The following is an 18,238-nucleotide window of genomic DNA, read 5'->3' on the forward strand; positions in this document are numbered from 1 at the left end:
ATTGACCCTTAATTTTTAAGCTTTTTCATTTTACATCTTTCATGGTTCTGAAGCCAAATTAGTGAGCAGTCAGTGGATCATGGGATTTTATTCTTTTTTAATTTAATTTATTTTTTTTTAAACTTTTTTCACACAACCACAACCATTATAATCACAGTCTGATCTATTGGACTCTGGGCAGCTTCACTGGACCTTTTGGGGGTTAAGGGCCTTGCTCATGGGTGTCTCAGTGGTCGTAATTAGTTAGGGGAAGTGCATTTCTTTTATTACTAGTAAGAGATTTAACAAATTCTAAATAAATAAAGTAATATCAACATTTTAAGTAATAATATCCATATTTGACTAGCTGAGCAAATGTCTCATTTACAGGATAAGCCTCCGGAGATGCATCATCTCATTACAAGTCATTACATTTTAACAACCATTCAGTGGTTCATACCAAAAACATACACAGAAAAAAAGCATGACAACCATTAAAGAACAATATTAAAAATGACTGGCATGAAATTAAATCATACTTATTAAAGGAACATTAGAAGAGCAACTTGATTTCAACTAAGAAAAAATCCTTGTTTGAATAATCTAAAAGTTAATGTTATATATAATAATAATGTAATAATAAAACAGCCTTAAAACAGAAAGCTTTTTTGGGAAAAAAAAATGTGAGAGGCATAGCTGATCAGTGTTCAGTTGCCTTTGTGTAGCATTTAGAAGTACCGTGGCTTCGATGACTGAGAATCTTCACAGACAAATTGAGGTACAGTATATGGTTGTAAAAAATGCTTGTAAATCGGGTAATTAAAATGGATGCATTTAAGAATGAATATGAACCAGTAAAATGTTCTACTGGCTCTTGAAGACAGCAAGTTAAGAGCCTCTTGCATATCACAATGATCGGTATGAAAAGGAATCTGTAAATCCAAAATAGGTAGCAACAGTTGGCTGACAATGTTTTATTTTTTCAGACCTTAAAAGGAAAAAACTGATACCTTCGATTACTTTTTTATGACAGCGAATAGTCAACAGTCTAATAGTCCCAAATATAGTATATGTAATATAGTTATGGCTCATAGTCCTACGAAACACTTAATATTGCAGGCTAGAATTTTCGTTAAATCAGATTAACAGTGAACCAACCCCTGCTAAGAAAATCCAGACAAAAATCCTAAAAGTGCCTGCCTTAAATGGGTTATATAAACCTTTAGCAAGCTAAATACTATATCACACTTGAACAATAGAACAAGGAGAAAGTACCAATATTATTGTGATTAAAATAACTTAGAGGCTCACAAAGTTAAATTTATAAGGAATAAGCGACTACAAATTGAAGGACTACATTATCTCTGCATCTCCCAATTTATTTAATGAACAGAAGGAATCTTTTTGCTTAAAATGTATTATTTAAAATTAAGGTTTATGAATTCCTGTTGTAAAGGAATCCCATTTTATTTTGATTTCGTTTGGCAAATATGAATGCTTGGTTATTGCTCTGCCAATAAAGCCTGACTGTTGGAATTAAAATTCCTACCTGGCTTGGTTCACACGTTGTTGACAGGACTGAGGTGTGTGTTAAAGAGTGCTTCAGTGGGTAAGCCTTTATTTTGAAAATGTTGACCCGGAAGTAGCTAGCCAGTCGTACTGGAGCGGAGCCAGCGGCGGTCCTCACCCTGCCTTCTCCTACCTCCCCGTCTGTCACAGAACAACAAACCTTCACTCATACTAACGTTTAGGCTCCAACAGACAACCGTCCCATCAACGCCGCGGGAGGGGGTACGGCTTGTTAGACAGCGGTCCACTGTCAGTTACACACAGTGAGATGCCAAGAAAGTCGCGCTTCGCCGACAGAGCTCGTTTGCACTGATTTGTGAGCACCAACTCTGTGGCGCTCCTGTTCATCGACGGCCGGCCGGCGAGGTAAGAAGAAATGTGGGTTAAAAGCCGATGCAGCCAGGTATTCATTGCCTGACTCACGTTCGCCGTCACTGGTTAGCTTTGTTATCCAGGTGTTGCTCTGACGTTAAAGGAATGGTGTCTCGACTTCACTTTGACGAGGTTGGGGATGACAGAAGACTGATAGAACGTTAATACAGAGCAATACCTATGTTATAGGTTACGCCCCAATTGAGCTTGATCCCATTGGTAGCTAGTTAGGTAGAGTAATATTAACATTACGTTACATTACAGCTGACTTAATATTGATAATTGATGTATTGTTCCCTCAGACATTACACCAATTATCACCAGCTCCCCCGAACCGAGTCCTGGTGGTTTTTATGCATATCTGTAGTGACATGTTTTCCTTCAAACATCCTTCAGTCAGATTTGCTTCATGTATTTATTTCCAATCATTGCGCCCGTGCACGTCCTGTCATTTACAGGTCAGGGAGCCTTTCTCAGCAACTGAACGAGAGCTGTCAGATGTCTAAAGACAAATATTCAATCCTGCACGGGAAATGTCTGAATATTTTGTAGTCATGCAGGTGTTTACGACCTTTCCTAGCGATAACATGAGAAGAAAGCTGAGGGTTTCGAGCAATGCATTTGTTAGAGATGGTGCACATGGTGCACAGCAGCTAAGGTATTCCTGCCGTCTCTCTCTGGCAACACTGACTGCTTTCATCCATCCATATAGGCACACGCAGATATCCCATCTCCAAAGGCTAGTAGCTATGATGCTATCGTCAGTAATAAACTTTTCTTTGGCTGCAAATGATTTTAAATAGGCACTAGTGGAACATCGTGACCTGCCTCTGTGCTGCTTTGACCTGATTGCACATTTATGTTACCAAAGTGGGGGTTGCAGACACTATAAGAATGAAATCTGGGACAGCCCAGGTCAACCCAAAAAAGGTGACCATGTGACACATTTCCTCTATAGTTTCTGATTTCTATTCATATTTAAGTAGGGCACCTGTAAGACACTGCAACCAGCTAGGTCTGTTTAGCAGTAACATTATGGATAACAGCATTTTAGAAATCAGTAGGTTCTTTTTACTTTTGGAAATGTATTTCTTGTTAGTTTAAGATTAATAAATTATAAACTCCCATTGGTACAAATGGTACTTTGGTCTGGTGATTTCACTTTTCTAACCAGTGTTAACTAACCAGTGTTTTTTTAAAATATTGTTACATCTCCATAGTCTATACACAGTATATCCCCTTTTGTTTGTAATCAGGATTGAAAAGTCAGTGTCATGACTGGAGCTGAGACTGAGGATGATATTCCATTAGGTGAAAGGAAGACTGTCACGGATTTCTGCTATCTCCTGGACAAGTCCAAACAACTCTTCAATGGACTAAGGTCAGTGTTTATTTACTCTGTTGTCTCCCGTCTACTGGAATTCATTCGTAATCAAGCATTCACTTCCAGGGGGTAATTGTGGGAAATACATGCAGTGTACAGGAATTGTATGTAAGGAAGTAAGGCTGTCACTTTTTCCAAAAATCAAGGTTGAACATATTTGAAATGACAACCCCCCCCCCCAAAAAAAAACAAACAAACAAACAAACAAAAAAAACCACCCTTCCACCCATATCTTGTGTGTGCCACATAGTAGGCAGTCAGACTAGGTTGGACACTTGAAATTGCGCCGCTCGGTTGTGGTGCCTCCACTGCCTCAGTTGGGTGGCAAGTAGTCAACCAAATGAATCCAATGTATGAATGTGTATGCGAATGGTTGAATGTGGCATGTAGTGTAAAGCACTGAGTGGTCGATAGGACTTTTTTATTGACATTTGCAGGCATCAAGAAGGGGTTGACATTCTACTTGTACAGGAAAGGGTCTGTCAATGACATATGCAATATGTAATGGATTACATCTTATCGACACAAACAATATATGTAGTCCTTTTTTCGAGTATTTTAAATACTGATCGCATGGTAGTCTCAAGGTAAGGGTCAGTTTCTCTATACAGTTATTTCTTTGACAGTTGTAGTGCAGTCATTGTTTGTTGGAGGGTTTGGCTGCAGCCAAAAGTATTTTAAAGAAATATTCATCCTTAGCCATGAGGTTGTTAAGGATTTTGCCCAGGAATATAATGTGACAAAAGAGTAATCAACTTCTGTTCCAAAAATTTTTAATATTTCTTTAGCAATCTCTTGAATCCCTTTTAAATAAATTTAAATTTTGGAATTATAAAATATCATATTGTATTGATCCAAAAGAACTCTCTCCAAGACCCTGAGTTGGTCTTAACTGGGCTTTCCCATATACAGTGGCATGACAAAGTTTGTGGTACCCCTGGTTAAAATTACTGTGAATAGTTGAGTGAATAAAAGATGGCCTGATTTCCAAAAGGCATGAAGTTGAAGATGATACTAAAGTTTGGGCACCCTGCATGATCAGTACCTAGTAACAGCTCCTTTGGCAAGTGTCACAGCTTGTAAACACTTTTTGTAGCATCTAAGAGTCTTTCAATTCTTGTTTGAGGGACATTCACCTGTTTTTCTTTGCAAAAGGCTTCTGATTCTGTGAGATTCTTGGCCCACCTTGCATACACTGCTCTTTTGAGGTCTATCAACAGATTTTCGACGATTTTTAGGTCAAGGGACTGTGAGGGCCATGGCAAAACCTTCAGCTTGCGTCTCTTGAGGTAGTCCATTGTGGATCTTGAGGTGTGTTTGGGATCATTATCCTGTAGTAGAAGCCACCCTCTTTTCACCTTCAGCTTTTTTGCAGACGGTGCGATGTTTGCTCCCAGAGTTTGCTGGTATTTAATTGAATCCATTCTTCCCTCTCTATTCTTCCCTCAGCCAGTGGCATGTTCCCTGTGCCACTGGCCTTTTTTCTCCCAATATACCTGTGCTCATTGTGGCCAGAAAGTTCTCTTTCACCTTCATCAGTTCACAGGACTTGTTTCCAAAATACATCGGGCTTTTTTAGATGTTCTTTTGCAAACTTCTGCTGCTGAATTTTGTTGTAAGGACACATGAAAGGTTTTCTTGTGATGACTCTTCCATGAAGGTCATAAATGTGCAAGAGTCGCTGCACAGTAGAACAGTGCACCACCACTCTAGAGTCTGCTAAATCTTCCTGAAGTTCTTCTGCAGTCAAACGGGGGTTTTGATTTGCCTTTCTAGCAATCCTACGAGCAGCTCTCTGTGAAATTTTTCCTTGGTCTTCCAGACCTCAACTTAACCTCCTTGGTTCCTGTTAACTGCCATTTCTGAATTACATTATGAACTGAGGAAACGGCTACCTGAAAAAGCTTTGCTATCTTTTTATAGCCTTCTCCTGCTTTGTGGGCATCAATTATTTTAATTTTCCGAGTGCTAGACAGCTGCTTAGAGGAGCCCATGGCTGCTTATTGTTGGGACAAGGTTTGGGGAGACACAGTACTTATAAAGCTTTAAAATTTGCACCTCTTGGCCTTTCCCCAATGATGATTGTGAACAAGCCATAGCTCTAAAAAGCTAATTAAGAGCTCAAATCTCTTGGGGCGCCCAAACTTTTAAATGGAGCTTCTTTCCTTTTTTCACTGTAAAATTTTACAAAATAAAAATAATACTCTAATCTTGTTTAAAATGTTGTAAAGTATGTTTCACTTTTAACTTTATTCCTTTTGGAGATCAGTTTATCTTCTACTTACTTATCTTATATATATATTCTATAATTATTAATTAAAAAACTGTTGTGTTATCACCATTCATTTATGATTAGTGCTGGGAACCATTTTGTTCTTTAGTCAATTAACCACTTGCAGTATGCTCAAGTTTTGAATAATGCACTGATGTGAAATCCACATTTGTATTGTACCTTTCTGTCATAAATAGGATTATATATTGATTTATTCAATGGGTAATGCTGGAAGGTGGATGTGTTTTTTTTTTTTTTTTTTTTGACATTTTTTTTTTTTTGCAAGTAAACTCTGGATTAAAGAATTGTAAAATTCTATAGAAAATTACTCACTTCACCAGTTGAAACAAAGAGAGAAGATCGGTAAAGCCCCTAAGACACATGCCCGGCCGTCAGTAATAAAACAGGCGGATTTCTTTGCACGACGCTTTTTTGCCATTTTTGCTGTTTTGCACATCTCTTCCTTTATGTGCTGTTTTTCTGTAGTGCTAAAATCTTTTGGTTCTTTATATCGACACGTTTTCTGAGTAAATTTTTCCCATTGTGTAACTTTTCGATTTTTATATATTATATATAGATATTATAAATATACAGATTATTTTAAATATTTGGATGAAAATCCTTTGCAGTCAATGACTGCCTGTAGTCTGGAACCCATGGACATCACCAAAACTGAGTTTGCTCTGTTGAGATGCTTTGACAGGCCTTTACTGCAGCTGCCTTCAGTTGCCGCTTGTTTGTTGGTCTTTCTGTCCTCAGTTTTGTCTTCAGTAAAGTGTGCTCAGTGGGGTTGAGGTCAGGCGACTGACTGACATTGGACTGACTGACATTAGAGAGTATTCCATTTCTTTGACTCGAGAAGCTCTTGGGTTTTGCAGCATTTGGCTGAATCTGAGCAGATAGTATAGCCCCCCAGTTCCACTGGCCCCTACATAGCCATGCCATAACACTGCCTCCACCATGTTTGACAGATGATGTGGTGTGTGTGTGTGTGTGTGTGTGTGTGTGTGTGTGTGTGTGTGTGTGTGTGTGTGTGTGTGTGTGTGTGTGTATGAATGTATGTATTTGTGTGTGTGTGTGTGTGTGTGTGTGTGTGTATGAATGTATGTATTTGTGTGTGTGTGTGTGTATGAATGTATATGAGTGTGTGTATGTGTGTGTGTGTATAAGCTTGCATGCGTGTGTTTCTTTGTATACATATGCATATTTATATATGCATTTGAAATTTATAAATGTGAAATTTATAAATTTATAACTCCAGAAATCCCATAAAAAGTCAAATATCACAAAAAAGTTTTTAAGCTTGGCTCGTGGAAAAGTTAGTGTATGAAGAAAAGTAAAATGTTACAAAGTGCAGTGGAAACAGACAGCAAATAAGCCATGATGTTCATGAAGCATGTGACTTAAACATTCACTGAAGCTTCAGTTCCAGTGAAGAGACTAAAAATATCGGTAGACAAAAAAAAATGTATTTGCCTAACCAAGTGTGCCAACTTCTACATGTTCCATGACATGAATGCTCTCCTGCACACAGCTGTAAACATGGAGAAGTGCCAGAGGAATAATGATGGAGGTGCTCAGGTGGAAGAGTGAAATTTGAACCTTCTTTCTAATATCCTACATCATGCAAGTCATGAAAGATGGAAAGCTATTATTGATGAAGGTCTAACATACAGTGGATTTGGAAAGTATTCAGACCCCTTCACTGTTTGCCTTTTACTGTGTTATAGATTTAATTGTAAATGAATAAAATTGCCCATCTGTCTACACTCAATAACCCAGTGGCTCTCAAACTTTTTCTGCCATGCCCCCCTTCAGAAGCTGATAAAAGAATTTATTAATCAGTCCATCTCAGCAGAAGGAGAAGAGAAGAAGGAAGAAGTTAAATTTTAGTGAAACAAACCAAATAAATGATAATATCAGCAAACCATTGCAGTTACAAATAATGACAAATAGGATTAGGAGAATAGGATTTTTTTGCAAATGTATTAAAAATCAAAAATTCTCATTTACGAAACTATTCACACCCTTAATTGAGTACTTCGTATAAGCCCCCTTTTGCAGCAATTACAGCTTCAAGTCTTCTTGGGTGAGTCTCTACAAGCTTTACACAGCTGGATTTGGGCAGTGTATCCCATTCTCCCTGGCAGATCCTCTCAAGCTCCATCAGATTGGATGAGAAGCGTTTGTGAACTGTTACCTTCAGGTTTCTCCACAGATGTTCTACAGGGGTTAAGTCTAGGCTTTTGCCAGGCCACCCAAAGAACAGTCAGAGACTTGTCCCAAAGCCACTCCAGTGTTGTCTTGGCTGTATGCTTCGGGTTATTGTTGTGCTGAAAGGTTAAAAGTCGCTCCAGTCTCAGGTGGCATGCAATCTGGAGCAGGTTTTCTTCGAGGACCTCTCTGTATTTGGCAGCATTTATCCTTCCCTCAGTTCTTACCAGTCTCCTTGTCCCTGTTGCTGAGAAGCACCCCCACAACATGATTCTCCTTCCCCCATGCTTCGCTGTAGTGCCTGGTGTCCACCAGACATAGTGTTTTGAGTTCAGCTCACAGGGTTCAATTTTTATCTCATCATACCAGAGAATCTTTTTCCCCTCGTGCTCTGGGTCCTTTAAATGCCATTTGACAATCTCCAATCAGGCTGTCATATGCCTTTTACTCAAAGTGTTTTCCGTCTAGCCACTCTGACATAAAGGCCTGATTGATGAAGTGCTACTGAGATGGTCATTCTTCCGTCAGGTTCTCCCATCTCTGCAGAGGACTTCTGAAGGCCCGTTAGAGTGACCTTTGGGTTGTTGGTGACCTCCCTGACCAAAGCCCTTCTTGTCCGGTTACTGGAACACTCCAAGCTTTAGAAATGGTTTTATACCCTTGCTCTGATCTATGCCTAACCACAATTTTATCATGGAGGTTCTACAGAGAGTTACTTTGAATTCATAGCTTGGTTTTTGTCCTGGCATGCAGTGTGAATTGTGGGACCTTATATACACAGTTGCGTGCCTTTCTAAATTATGTCCAGTCAGTTCAGTTTGCCACAGGTGGACTCCAATCAAGTGCTAGACACATCTCAAGAATAATTAGAGCAAACAGGATGCACCTGACCACCATTTGGAGTTCACAGCAAAGGGTCTGAATACTGTTGTAGATGAGAGATTTCAGTTTTTGATTTTTAATAAATTTGCAAAAATTTATGAAAACATGTTTTCACTATGATATTATGGGTTACTGAGTATAGATTGATGTGAAAAAATGTCAATTTCATCCATTTAAAATAAGACAACACAATAACGTGAGAAAAAAGTGAAGAGGGCTGAAGACTTTCTGAAGCCACTGTATCTTCTCTGGTAATTTGTGTTCAGTGAATTCATGCACTGAATTTAAGCTTTATTATAAATACTTTTGTAGATATTAAAATGATAGATACACTTACTACACTCTACTACTCTAGAGAGTAGAGCAGAGACACTTTTTGTCTGTTAAATCAGGCTCTGTGTTCTTTTGTATATTCTGTGTTCATTAGGAAACATTAAAGTTTAATGATGTTTTAATATTGCTCAAAATGCTCTGGTTTACTATTGATGCCGAACAGTAAACAAATGTAGTGTGACAGTTTGAGAATGCGGCTAAAAAATGCCCCTCTCTGGAGCACAGTACGGAATTATTTTAGTTCGCCTGGCGCCTGTAGAATGAATAAAACGTTTGCTTCACACTTAAAACTGTATCTGTGTTCTTATGCACCATGGTTTTTAAGGTTACCTCATACCAGAATCCAGCAGCTCATTTTATTTTTTTAAGTCAGGCCAGGATCAAGTCCTCAGACTGATTCTTGATTAAGCATTCTGGATGTTTTTGTTGTGATATTGTTACAGTGAATTTCACGAATATCACTTCAGTCTTTCAAGCTCAGAAAGACTGAAGTGCAAATAGACAGACTGGCCATCTGGAATAGCAGAAGTTTTCCTGCTGTGTTTGTTAACCTGCTATCTGCCAAGCAGGCAAAAACTGACAGATAGAAAGAAAAAGGCCAGACTTTAGAAGAGTCTTGCTTTCTACTAGATATAGTAGATTAGATAAATATCCATCCACCCACTGCTCCCTTGTTTTACCATGTCACCTTGATTTTGGTACATTCTGCTTATTATCTGAGCTGAGAGTGACATGCTGAGTTTGTGCTGTATAAGTCAGAATTGCTGTGTTCTCATCATGTTTGAATCACTGACAAAATGACTTGATCATCAACTCAAAGCGCCCATTTTAAAGTGCTCACAAATTCAGACCCATGTTAAATGATTGAAATTGTGAAACAAATTTTTTTTTTTTCATAATTATCTACAGTAGTGTTTTTTTTTTCTTTTTTTTTTTACAGTGAACATTGGGCTTTGATTTGAACCAAGTGGTCACAGCAAACAAAGCACTGCCTAAAATCCATCTGGCTGTTCCATCTTCTCCTATAGTGATCATAAAATGTGACACAAATACATGTGACATGGAAACCATCTTTTCATCAATAAATTATTCAGTTAGACAAGGTTGCTATAGGGCCACATGAGGTGGTCTTTCGAAGTACGTTCATGCTATGAATAATGTAAGGAAGTAGAACATAGGACAGGCAGGACTTTGTATAGATTTTATTGACATTAATGAAATGAGAATTTGTATAGAATATTAGAAGACAGGAATATGTTGAAAGTAGGAAAGTATACAGTCAAGACTGGAAGTACTGACCCAAAACATACTGTGAAAGCAACCGAAGAGCTTCTCAAGACAAAGAAATGAAATATTGTGCTGGTGTACAGAGGCAGAGTTAAGAAAATGGTGTCAATTTTAAACACTAATGGACCTAACTGTATATATGCTTTTACTCTTTTAAAACACACAAAAAATGATTTAACTCAGAATAGAGGTCATTTGTTTTATGTCACTGTGCAGATTTAGCTAAATATTGAACTTAAACTAAACCATGATTTAAAAAATTAACGATGGGAGCTGCTAAGTATGAGCTCATTTGGTATCATTGCTGCATTTCACAGTTTCTTTTTCTTCTAGATGAGGTAATCTGATGTGGGATATGTACCTTCCCCTATCCATAAAAATCAGTAAGCCAATAGTTTTAAGTGTGATTACAGTTCTTACAGTCAGCCCAGGGTCAGTCGTCTCAGAGTCTGAGGATTGAGATGTATTGGTGTTTCTTAACAGTGATAACTCTTTCCAGAGTTTTCTCTAACAGTCGCAAATCCTAACCACTGTGTGCCTGGAAAAATCATGTACTGAAATGTGTTACTATGACAGCCAGCAATGGTTAGCTGTCTTATGCAGCAGTCTGACCTGCTACATAACTGTAAAAAATTTTTTTTTATCATAGAAGAGCAGGACAAAAAATGTTGTTTAGCCGTCCAATCGACCACCCTTTCCCCTCCCACCAACCACTAATTCACTGTGATCATGTCTAAAGTGTCAGAGAAAACTGAAACGTTTGACATTCTGAGGAACCAAAGCACCAGGACCATTGACTGTCTCTTTTATTGTACTCTGATTGTTTGCAAAATGATAGCACTCAAAGATGTTATGTTTGTGACTCTTTCTCCTTTCTCTTATCCTCTGTTCTTAATTGTGCTCTTTGCTGCAGAGACCTTCCTCAGTATGGACACAAGCAGTGGCAGTCCTACTTTGGACGGACGTTTGACGTCTACACTAAACTGTGGAAATTTCAGCAGCAGCACAGGTTATTTCTATCTCTTATCCCTTATCATGCCATCACATATGATGCAAATGAATCTAAATGGGGTCAAATTGTAACACAGCACTATATATGTTTCTCAGTTCATTAACACAAAGAAAGATGCACTTATAATTAGTGATGACTGTCAGTGATTTCCCCAGATGTTCTGTCACACTCTGGTTGATTTATATCATTGTTTAGTGCTCAGTATTGTATTTTTTGTATTAACTGACAGGCAGGTTTTGGACAGTCGGTACGGCTTGAAGAGATGGCAGATCGGGGAAGTTGCATCCAAAATTGGACAGCTTTACTACCACTATTAGTAAGTCAAACTATGTCTCAACCACACACATCACCAACTGTTGTCCCTGTCTCACAGTTGTCTTTTTATAGACATGTATTGATAATAGAGAAAAGGTGTAATTACCACCCGATGTAGTCCTGGCCCATACCATGAGTCATGCTATAATATACAGTATATGGAATGCAATTATATAGCCCTTTTCTAGTCTTCTCGACTACTCAAAGCGCTTTACACTACATGCCACATTCACCCAGTCTCACACACATTCATACATCCCATTCACACAGACACACTCACAGTAGAGCAGTAGAGCTGGTTGTCCATTAATCGGTGCTTTGATCCCTGGCTCCTCCAGGGGTTCGAAGTGTACTGAAACCTAATGTGATATGATGTGCCGTCGAGAAAAATTTCCCTAAGGGGACAAAGCATATCGTATTGTATCATATCATATCTTTTCTTTTGCCTCGTCTGTAGATAGTTTTCAGTGTAGGGTGGCCAAAAATATGGGGCAAAGGTCCTGGGCTGGAATCTATCCCAGGAAATCATGGTAACATGACACCCCACGTGGGAAATTACTCTTCTTCAGTTACGCTGTGGAGCAGGTCCCCCTTTTGTCTGTATCTCGTGCACACACACAAGGATAGTCATACAGATGCATGCAGACAATCTATATACATTCCTCTAGAGAGCAGCATTCCACTATATATAAGTGTGAAAATTAGATTGGGTGAATGTGAAAATTTATTTGGGCACACTTAGCTCAGAAACTGAGATTGACAAAATGTATGGATTCACTAAGCTCTGAAGCTAATTATCATTTACAAACAGCAGTGTACGAAACGTTAAAGTAGCAGCTTCTCCTTTTTAGCTGTCGTTGACCATCACTATTACTGGTTAAAATTACAAACAGCGGCAGTGGCAGGTCATATTAGCTGTCACTCATTAACATTCCATGAGTAACCTGATGGCAGGTCAAATCTAAACTTGTCTGTTGTCGGGTTTGTGTGCTCTCTGCAGCCGGTGTCGTCTGTGTGCTAGGTCAAAGACCTTCTGAAGGAAGAACAGAATCAGTCGTGTCAGTTTCAGGAGTTGCAGTCTCCCAGTAAAACTTTCATTCATATCATATCAATAGTTAAAGGTTATGGACTTAATTTTTTTTAAAAAGGATCTTCAGTATTTAGATTTAGAATAAGTACCTTGTATAAAAATAAGGTCTATCAGATTAAGCAGGCTACAGCTGTTATTTCAATATGTCAGAAACATATTTATTTAACGTGTAGGAAAATGTAAGTGACAGATCGAACTGAATATCCAGAGATAAACAATAATAAAGGACCTGGATTGGGATCGGTGCCAAAAAAACTTGATTGGGACATTCATACTCTGTATGTTTGTTAGATCTTAAGGATACACACTATTCATTTGGTGAGAAACACTGAATTTGATTACAAGAAAACTCCACAGGTTAATTTCTTTTAAATGCAATTTGTCAGGCTTGTGCTGCTAACGAAAGGCAACATGGATTTTTGTGTGTGAGGGGTCTGCACGTTTCATAAATTTAACTTCGATTTTTCTAACATTTTTTCTTTCTGGATTTTCTACTGATTAAATAAGAGATTTAAAAAAAAAAAACTTTCAACCACAAGTTTGTTAATTTATGCTGCATGTAATCGGAATCAAATGTTATTTGAGATGTGCTCCACTCCAGAGATATTAACATCTTCTTTTTTATCATTAATCTTTATTCTGATTGATAGCCTTCGTACCTCAGAAACAAGTTACCTGAATGAGGCCTTTTCATTCTACTCAGCCATCCGTCAGCGATCCTACTATTTTCAGGTCAATAAGGAGGACAGGTAAGTTCCTGTAACTTTTCTTTCTTAAAATATTGTGAACTGCAATTTGTGGGAATGAGTCATTTTAATAGTTTTTGGACAATAGGGTTAGGAGGATAGTTTCACTGTTTATTTGGGTCTCAACATGGGAGTTGTTTACAATAAGAGAAATAGATTTAATAAGATAATAGAATTATAAGACTTACTATTTAAATTCCTCAGCCATAGACACTAGCAAGGAAAATAAGATGACCATTTGTAAGCAAGAAAACAGAAACATGCTAATTTATAATCCTCAGATTGAAGAGTGAACCATAAGGTGTCATCCGTAGCCTCAATGAACATGGCTTGAAATGTGCCTGTCCTTTAGTGTGGGTTTGTTTGACTCTACAAAATTCTTATTATTTTCTTTTTTCTTTTATCAGGCCAGAATTAGTAGTGAAGAAGCTTCGATATTATGCTCGCTACATAGTCGTCTGTTTACTGCTGAACAAGATGGACCTAGTCAAGGTTTTGGTGAAGGTATAGAAGCAACATTCTTTTGACTACAGCATGCTGTGTGACCAAAAACTTTGTTACTTGTACAACCCTGGTTTTCCTGAGGTACATGAAAACACCGCCCAGTTGCCGGAGCACTTCATGTTGCATTCATACAATTAATTTCAGTGTCTCGCTATAGGATATGGACCCGCCTGTACACCAGTAAAGCTAATCTGACAGACCAACACCACCCTCATATAGAAGTAACAGAATTGGACTCCTGTAGGAATGATAAGATTGTGCTTAAATTAGATCATGGGACAGATTTCCCTCCACATTAGCACACCAATCCTCAAACACTCTATATTTATAGTCATACAGAGACCTGGTGGAGGATGCGCACTCTCAGTGGCAGCCTAGTACTTTTAGTATTCACGGGCCAAGTTCCAAGTGAAAGCTACTCTCTATTACTGAAGAAAGCAGGTCCTTGCATGGTGGAAAGGGAGCAGAGGAGCTGCCTCCCTTCTGCAAGCCATGGCACAGATGGCAAGTGAAGAGCAATTAAATTTTGGTTCAGGCGATGCTCCCGAATTCTGGGAACTTGAGGCAGGTGGAAAAAATGCATACATTGTAGGGGTGTAATGGTACACAAGGTTCACGGTTTAGAACATACCTTGGGTCTGAGGTCATGGTTTGGTACAGTTTCTGTACAGCAGGAAAAACAAGAGAAATGCAGAACATACAGTTTTTATGTTTTGTTTTGAAAAATGTAAATATGGTAGCTCATTGGCCATTGGAAAATTACAGCATTAAAATGTTTTCAACAGTGTTAATTACTTCAACAAAAAATATGATTCAAAAATAATCATTGATGACATATTTTCCACAAAGAAAATGAGAGTAAAACAAAAATTAAAAAGTAACCTTTAAAAACAAGAACGGTAACAAAAGGTATTACAATTTTTGTCATTGAATAAAAATGAAATGATAATGTAAAAGATGGACATATTAACTAATGACTTTTTTTAATGCAAAGTCTTATTTGACAATCTGTAAGGATTGGTGGAATCACACACTGTGGCCTAGCTCCTGATTAGCTAAGTTTCTTCCACCATTCAAAATGTCCGAAATATTCAGATGTTCATTTAGCAGGTTGACAAGTTCCACTGCCGTTAATAAGCAGCAGCTTGCCCGCAGTAACATTCTGTCTCTGTCAGTAAATGTTATCAAACGTTCCCAGTTCTTGGAAGAAACAGATTTATTAGACAAATTAGACAAAAAGCAGCAACAAAACAGCTGAGACAAACTATGAAATCACTTACTAGGCATGCCGACATTTATGTACGAGATAATACCCATCAGGTTGTAAGTTACATGATTGTAATGGATGAACGCGGGCTAGGTGGTTTTCCTCTGCAGAATGCATTACAATCATAGAATGTTCAACTTGTCAGGTATTCTCCCACTTGCACCATGGCCACTTGCCAACAAATACCATATGTAATTAAACAAAATATAGTCTTTGTTAACTTACACTTACACATATAACTAATTCTGATCTCACTCTCCAATTTTAAACATCGTAAAATATGGTTCCTGAGCCTCATATTTTCCGTCGTCTAGTTAAACAGTAAGGTGTCTGCAAGGCTTGATTGGCCAGGAGTTTTATAAAAAAGTTTAAAAAGCAGGAAAGAGAACTTTAACTGATTGCTGTCAATCTTAAGAACAGAGAGCCTCTCTCTCCCCATCACTCTTACCTGTAACTTCTCCACCTCTCTGGTCACCTTTGCTCTGTGATCCTCTCATCCTGCAGCTGTCCCTCGGACTTCCACATTCAGACAAATATGATATACATTTAAAATTACATTTGCATGGTCCTCACGGAGAAGCCGTTTATCCTTTTTTCGGTTTTGGATGGTGGTTATAAAAATAATCCCAGCTCCAATCTCTGTTTCTGAGGCTCAGCTGTTGTAGTCTTTATGTACAGTGTAATACTGCTGCATTAATTTAGAAAAGCAAAGAAACACCTACGTCATAGGTGTCTGCTTAAACTGTCCAGTTACTAAAAGTTCATGCACACCCTCTGATCAATCACAATCCCAAATTTTCAGTGGACATGGCATAAGGTAAAATAATGTCACATTATCAAGTACTGTGGATGTGGAGATAACATTAACATTACTTTCAGTCAGCTATCTTTCATGTTGCTATCCGAGGGAATGAGTAAGCTCCAGGATTAATATCGACAGTCAAACATCTAAGTCTTTCTCTAGATGTTTGGTAAAGAAATATCACTACGTGTTACCCTTTTAGCTTCTCCTCTCAAGCTAAACCCAGACAATGAAGTTACTAGTTTAATTGAAATCAACAAGTTAGTGAATCACCTTCATAATGACCAGTTACTCTGCAGTGGAGAGTACTGTACACAACAAAGATGGCAACAGTTGTAGCCTCAAAATGCTTAGAAGACATAGTAATTAAAAATGCATGACAAAAACTATGACTAACATGTCCTAAGTTTTTGTTTACTAAAAGCAACAAAAATCAAATTACTAAAATTTGACTAAAATTAACATACATTTTTGTCAAAAGACCAAAAAAACAAAAAAACATTGGCTTTAAAATGCGTATGGTCAAGAACAAAATCTCCTACAAATTTCAATATGTCAGTAATACTCCATTGGTAATACAAAAGATTCTAACTGGTATACTCAAAATGATCCATTAAGATAAGTGCAGCATATTTATAATTGATGTAAACTGACTATTACAGCCAACAGTGCCGTTTCAGCTTTATATTCCTATTTCAGTCAGCTGTCTTTGTGGTGAACATGTAAAAATACTCAAACACCACAACAGGTACGAGGAAGTCCATTCAACGTTGCAGACAGCAACCTGTATGACTGTATTTGCTGTTTATACAGAGTAGGCTTGACTCACTGATGCACCTGTAAGTAAAACTTACAGTGGTGCTCAGGCCCTGTAATGGATGCACTGATTGTTTGTGTTGACACAAACCAACTTTAGTGCTGGCACAGTTTTCATGTGATCCAACATGATTCCACTTTTTGTCAGCAGTAGCTGTAACTTACTAGCAAACAAGTCCAGACTTGGTTTCTCATTTGCGTTAACCATACCAACAGTACTCACTGTATGAGCTATATATCCATGGGCTAGCATGGTTTAGCCAACAGACAACAACAACTGGCCCACTGTCAAAGCTTTCTAGGTGGAACTTGCACTCAAGAATTTATGTTCGGGCATGTACTACGATGTAGACCCTCTTAGAATGTGTTAGGCTAATTCAGCAATGATTTGATTCACAGGAAGAACCACAAGAAGAAAGTTTCATACAAAACCAGGGGTCTGAGGTTTTCAGACCCCTGCTATCCTTATCCTTTTCCGCAGTACATGATGGCCCTTGAGAAGGAAGAAAATGTTAATATGGCCATATTTGACACAACTGCTCCAAACCCTATTCACAGTCCTCCCCTCAAACACATCACTCCAGCCAAGCAGACAGAAATATGTAGTTATCATCTTTCTGGTCAGAACTGTGGCCAGTAACATGCCTTCTGTGAGGAAATATGCCCATTTTTCAGATGGTCACAGAGACTGCAATCATGCTATGGCTCTGGAGCACAGGGTTTAGTTTGAGAGAGGCCACAAAATGCTGGAGATCTCTCGTAGTCTGGTGGACCAGGAGTAAAAAAAGAGTCCAGCATAAATCCCAGAAAGGCTATTTCCTGTTTTCTTGTTTGGTTATTTTTCCATGTTTACCACAAAGACAGGTGCATAGATAATTAACATTAAGCCCTGGTGCATCACAGTTTCCCATTCATAGCATGTCAGCAGTAGTTGTACAGGAAGATGCCTCAGTAGAGCTACAGTATACCTGCCTCAGTACATTTTACAAACACGCTCTGGCTGTGTATGTGACACTTTGAATGACAACAACCTAGGCACCCATGCTAAAGTCTGCCTGGGAGCAGATACATAGTGGCCTAAGTCTCTCCATGGAAGACAGGGCTGCAATGCATTATCCACATGGTTCTTGGCTTCACACCTGAGAGCTGTGCCAAATATGCCCTTGGGACAACTTGAATGTCCAAAATATCCTGCTTTTCCTGGTGAAGCTGGTCAGTTTGACCAGCATGTCCACAGGCTTCCCTGTCACTTGGTCCCACTAACATACTTGGCTCCCCAAGTATGTTAGTGAGACAAGGGGTTCTCTATTTTGAAGGTGGGATATGACATTTTCAGTTTCCTCATGCCATCTTTGCACATACTGTGCTTGTCAATGCTAAGGGAGAGAAGAGGG

The 18,238-nt window shown here is 38.5% G+C and overlaps 1 protein-coding gene across 2 annotated transcripts in view; it reads left to right on the top strand.

Annotated features, from left to right (window-relative positions):
* The first annotated feature begins 1,648 nt into the window (after positions 1–1,648).
* scai (suppressor of cancer cell invasion) overlaps positions 1,649–18,238 on the top strand; it is a 38,957-nt gene continuing 22,367 nt past the window's right edge. For both annotated transcript variants that reach the window (XR_005709695.1, XM_040157556.1), the window contains exons 1-6: positions 1,649–1,914; positions 3,177–3,301; positions 11,206–11,301; positions 11,534–11,620; positions 13,360–13,458; positions 13,863–13,959. Coding sequence is in view for 1 of the 2 variants with exons in the window: in XM_040157556.1 (XP_040013490.1) it covers positions 3,195–3,301; positions 11,206–11,301; positions 11,534–11,620; positions 13,360–13,458; positions 13,863–13,959 (486 nt within the window). In the remaining variant the exon portion in view is untranslated. The remainder of the gene's footprint in view (positions 1,915–3,176; positions 3,302–11,205; positions 11,302–11,533; positions 11,621–13,359; positions 13,459–13,862; positions 13,960–18,238) is intronic.

This window comes from Xiphias gladius, chromosome 20 (genome assembly GCF_016859285.1).
Source record: "Xiphias gladius isolate SHS-SW01 ecotype Sanya breed wild chromosome 20, ASM1685928v1, whole genome shotgun sequence".
Lineage (NCBI taxonomy): Eukaryota > Metazoa > Chordata > Actinopteri > Istiophoriformes > Xiphiidae > Xiphias > Xiphias gladius.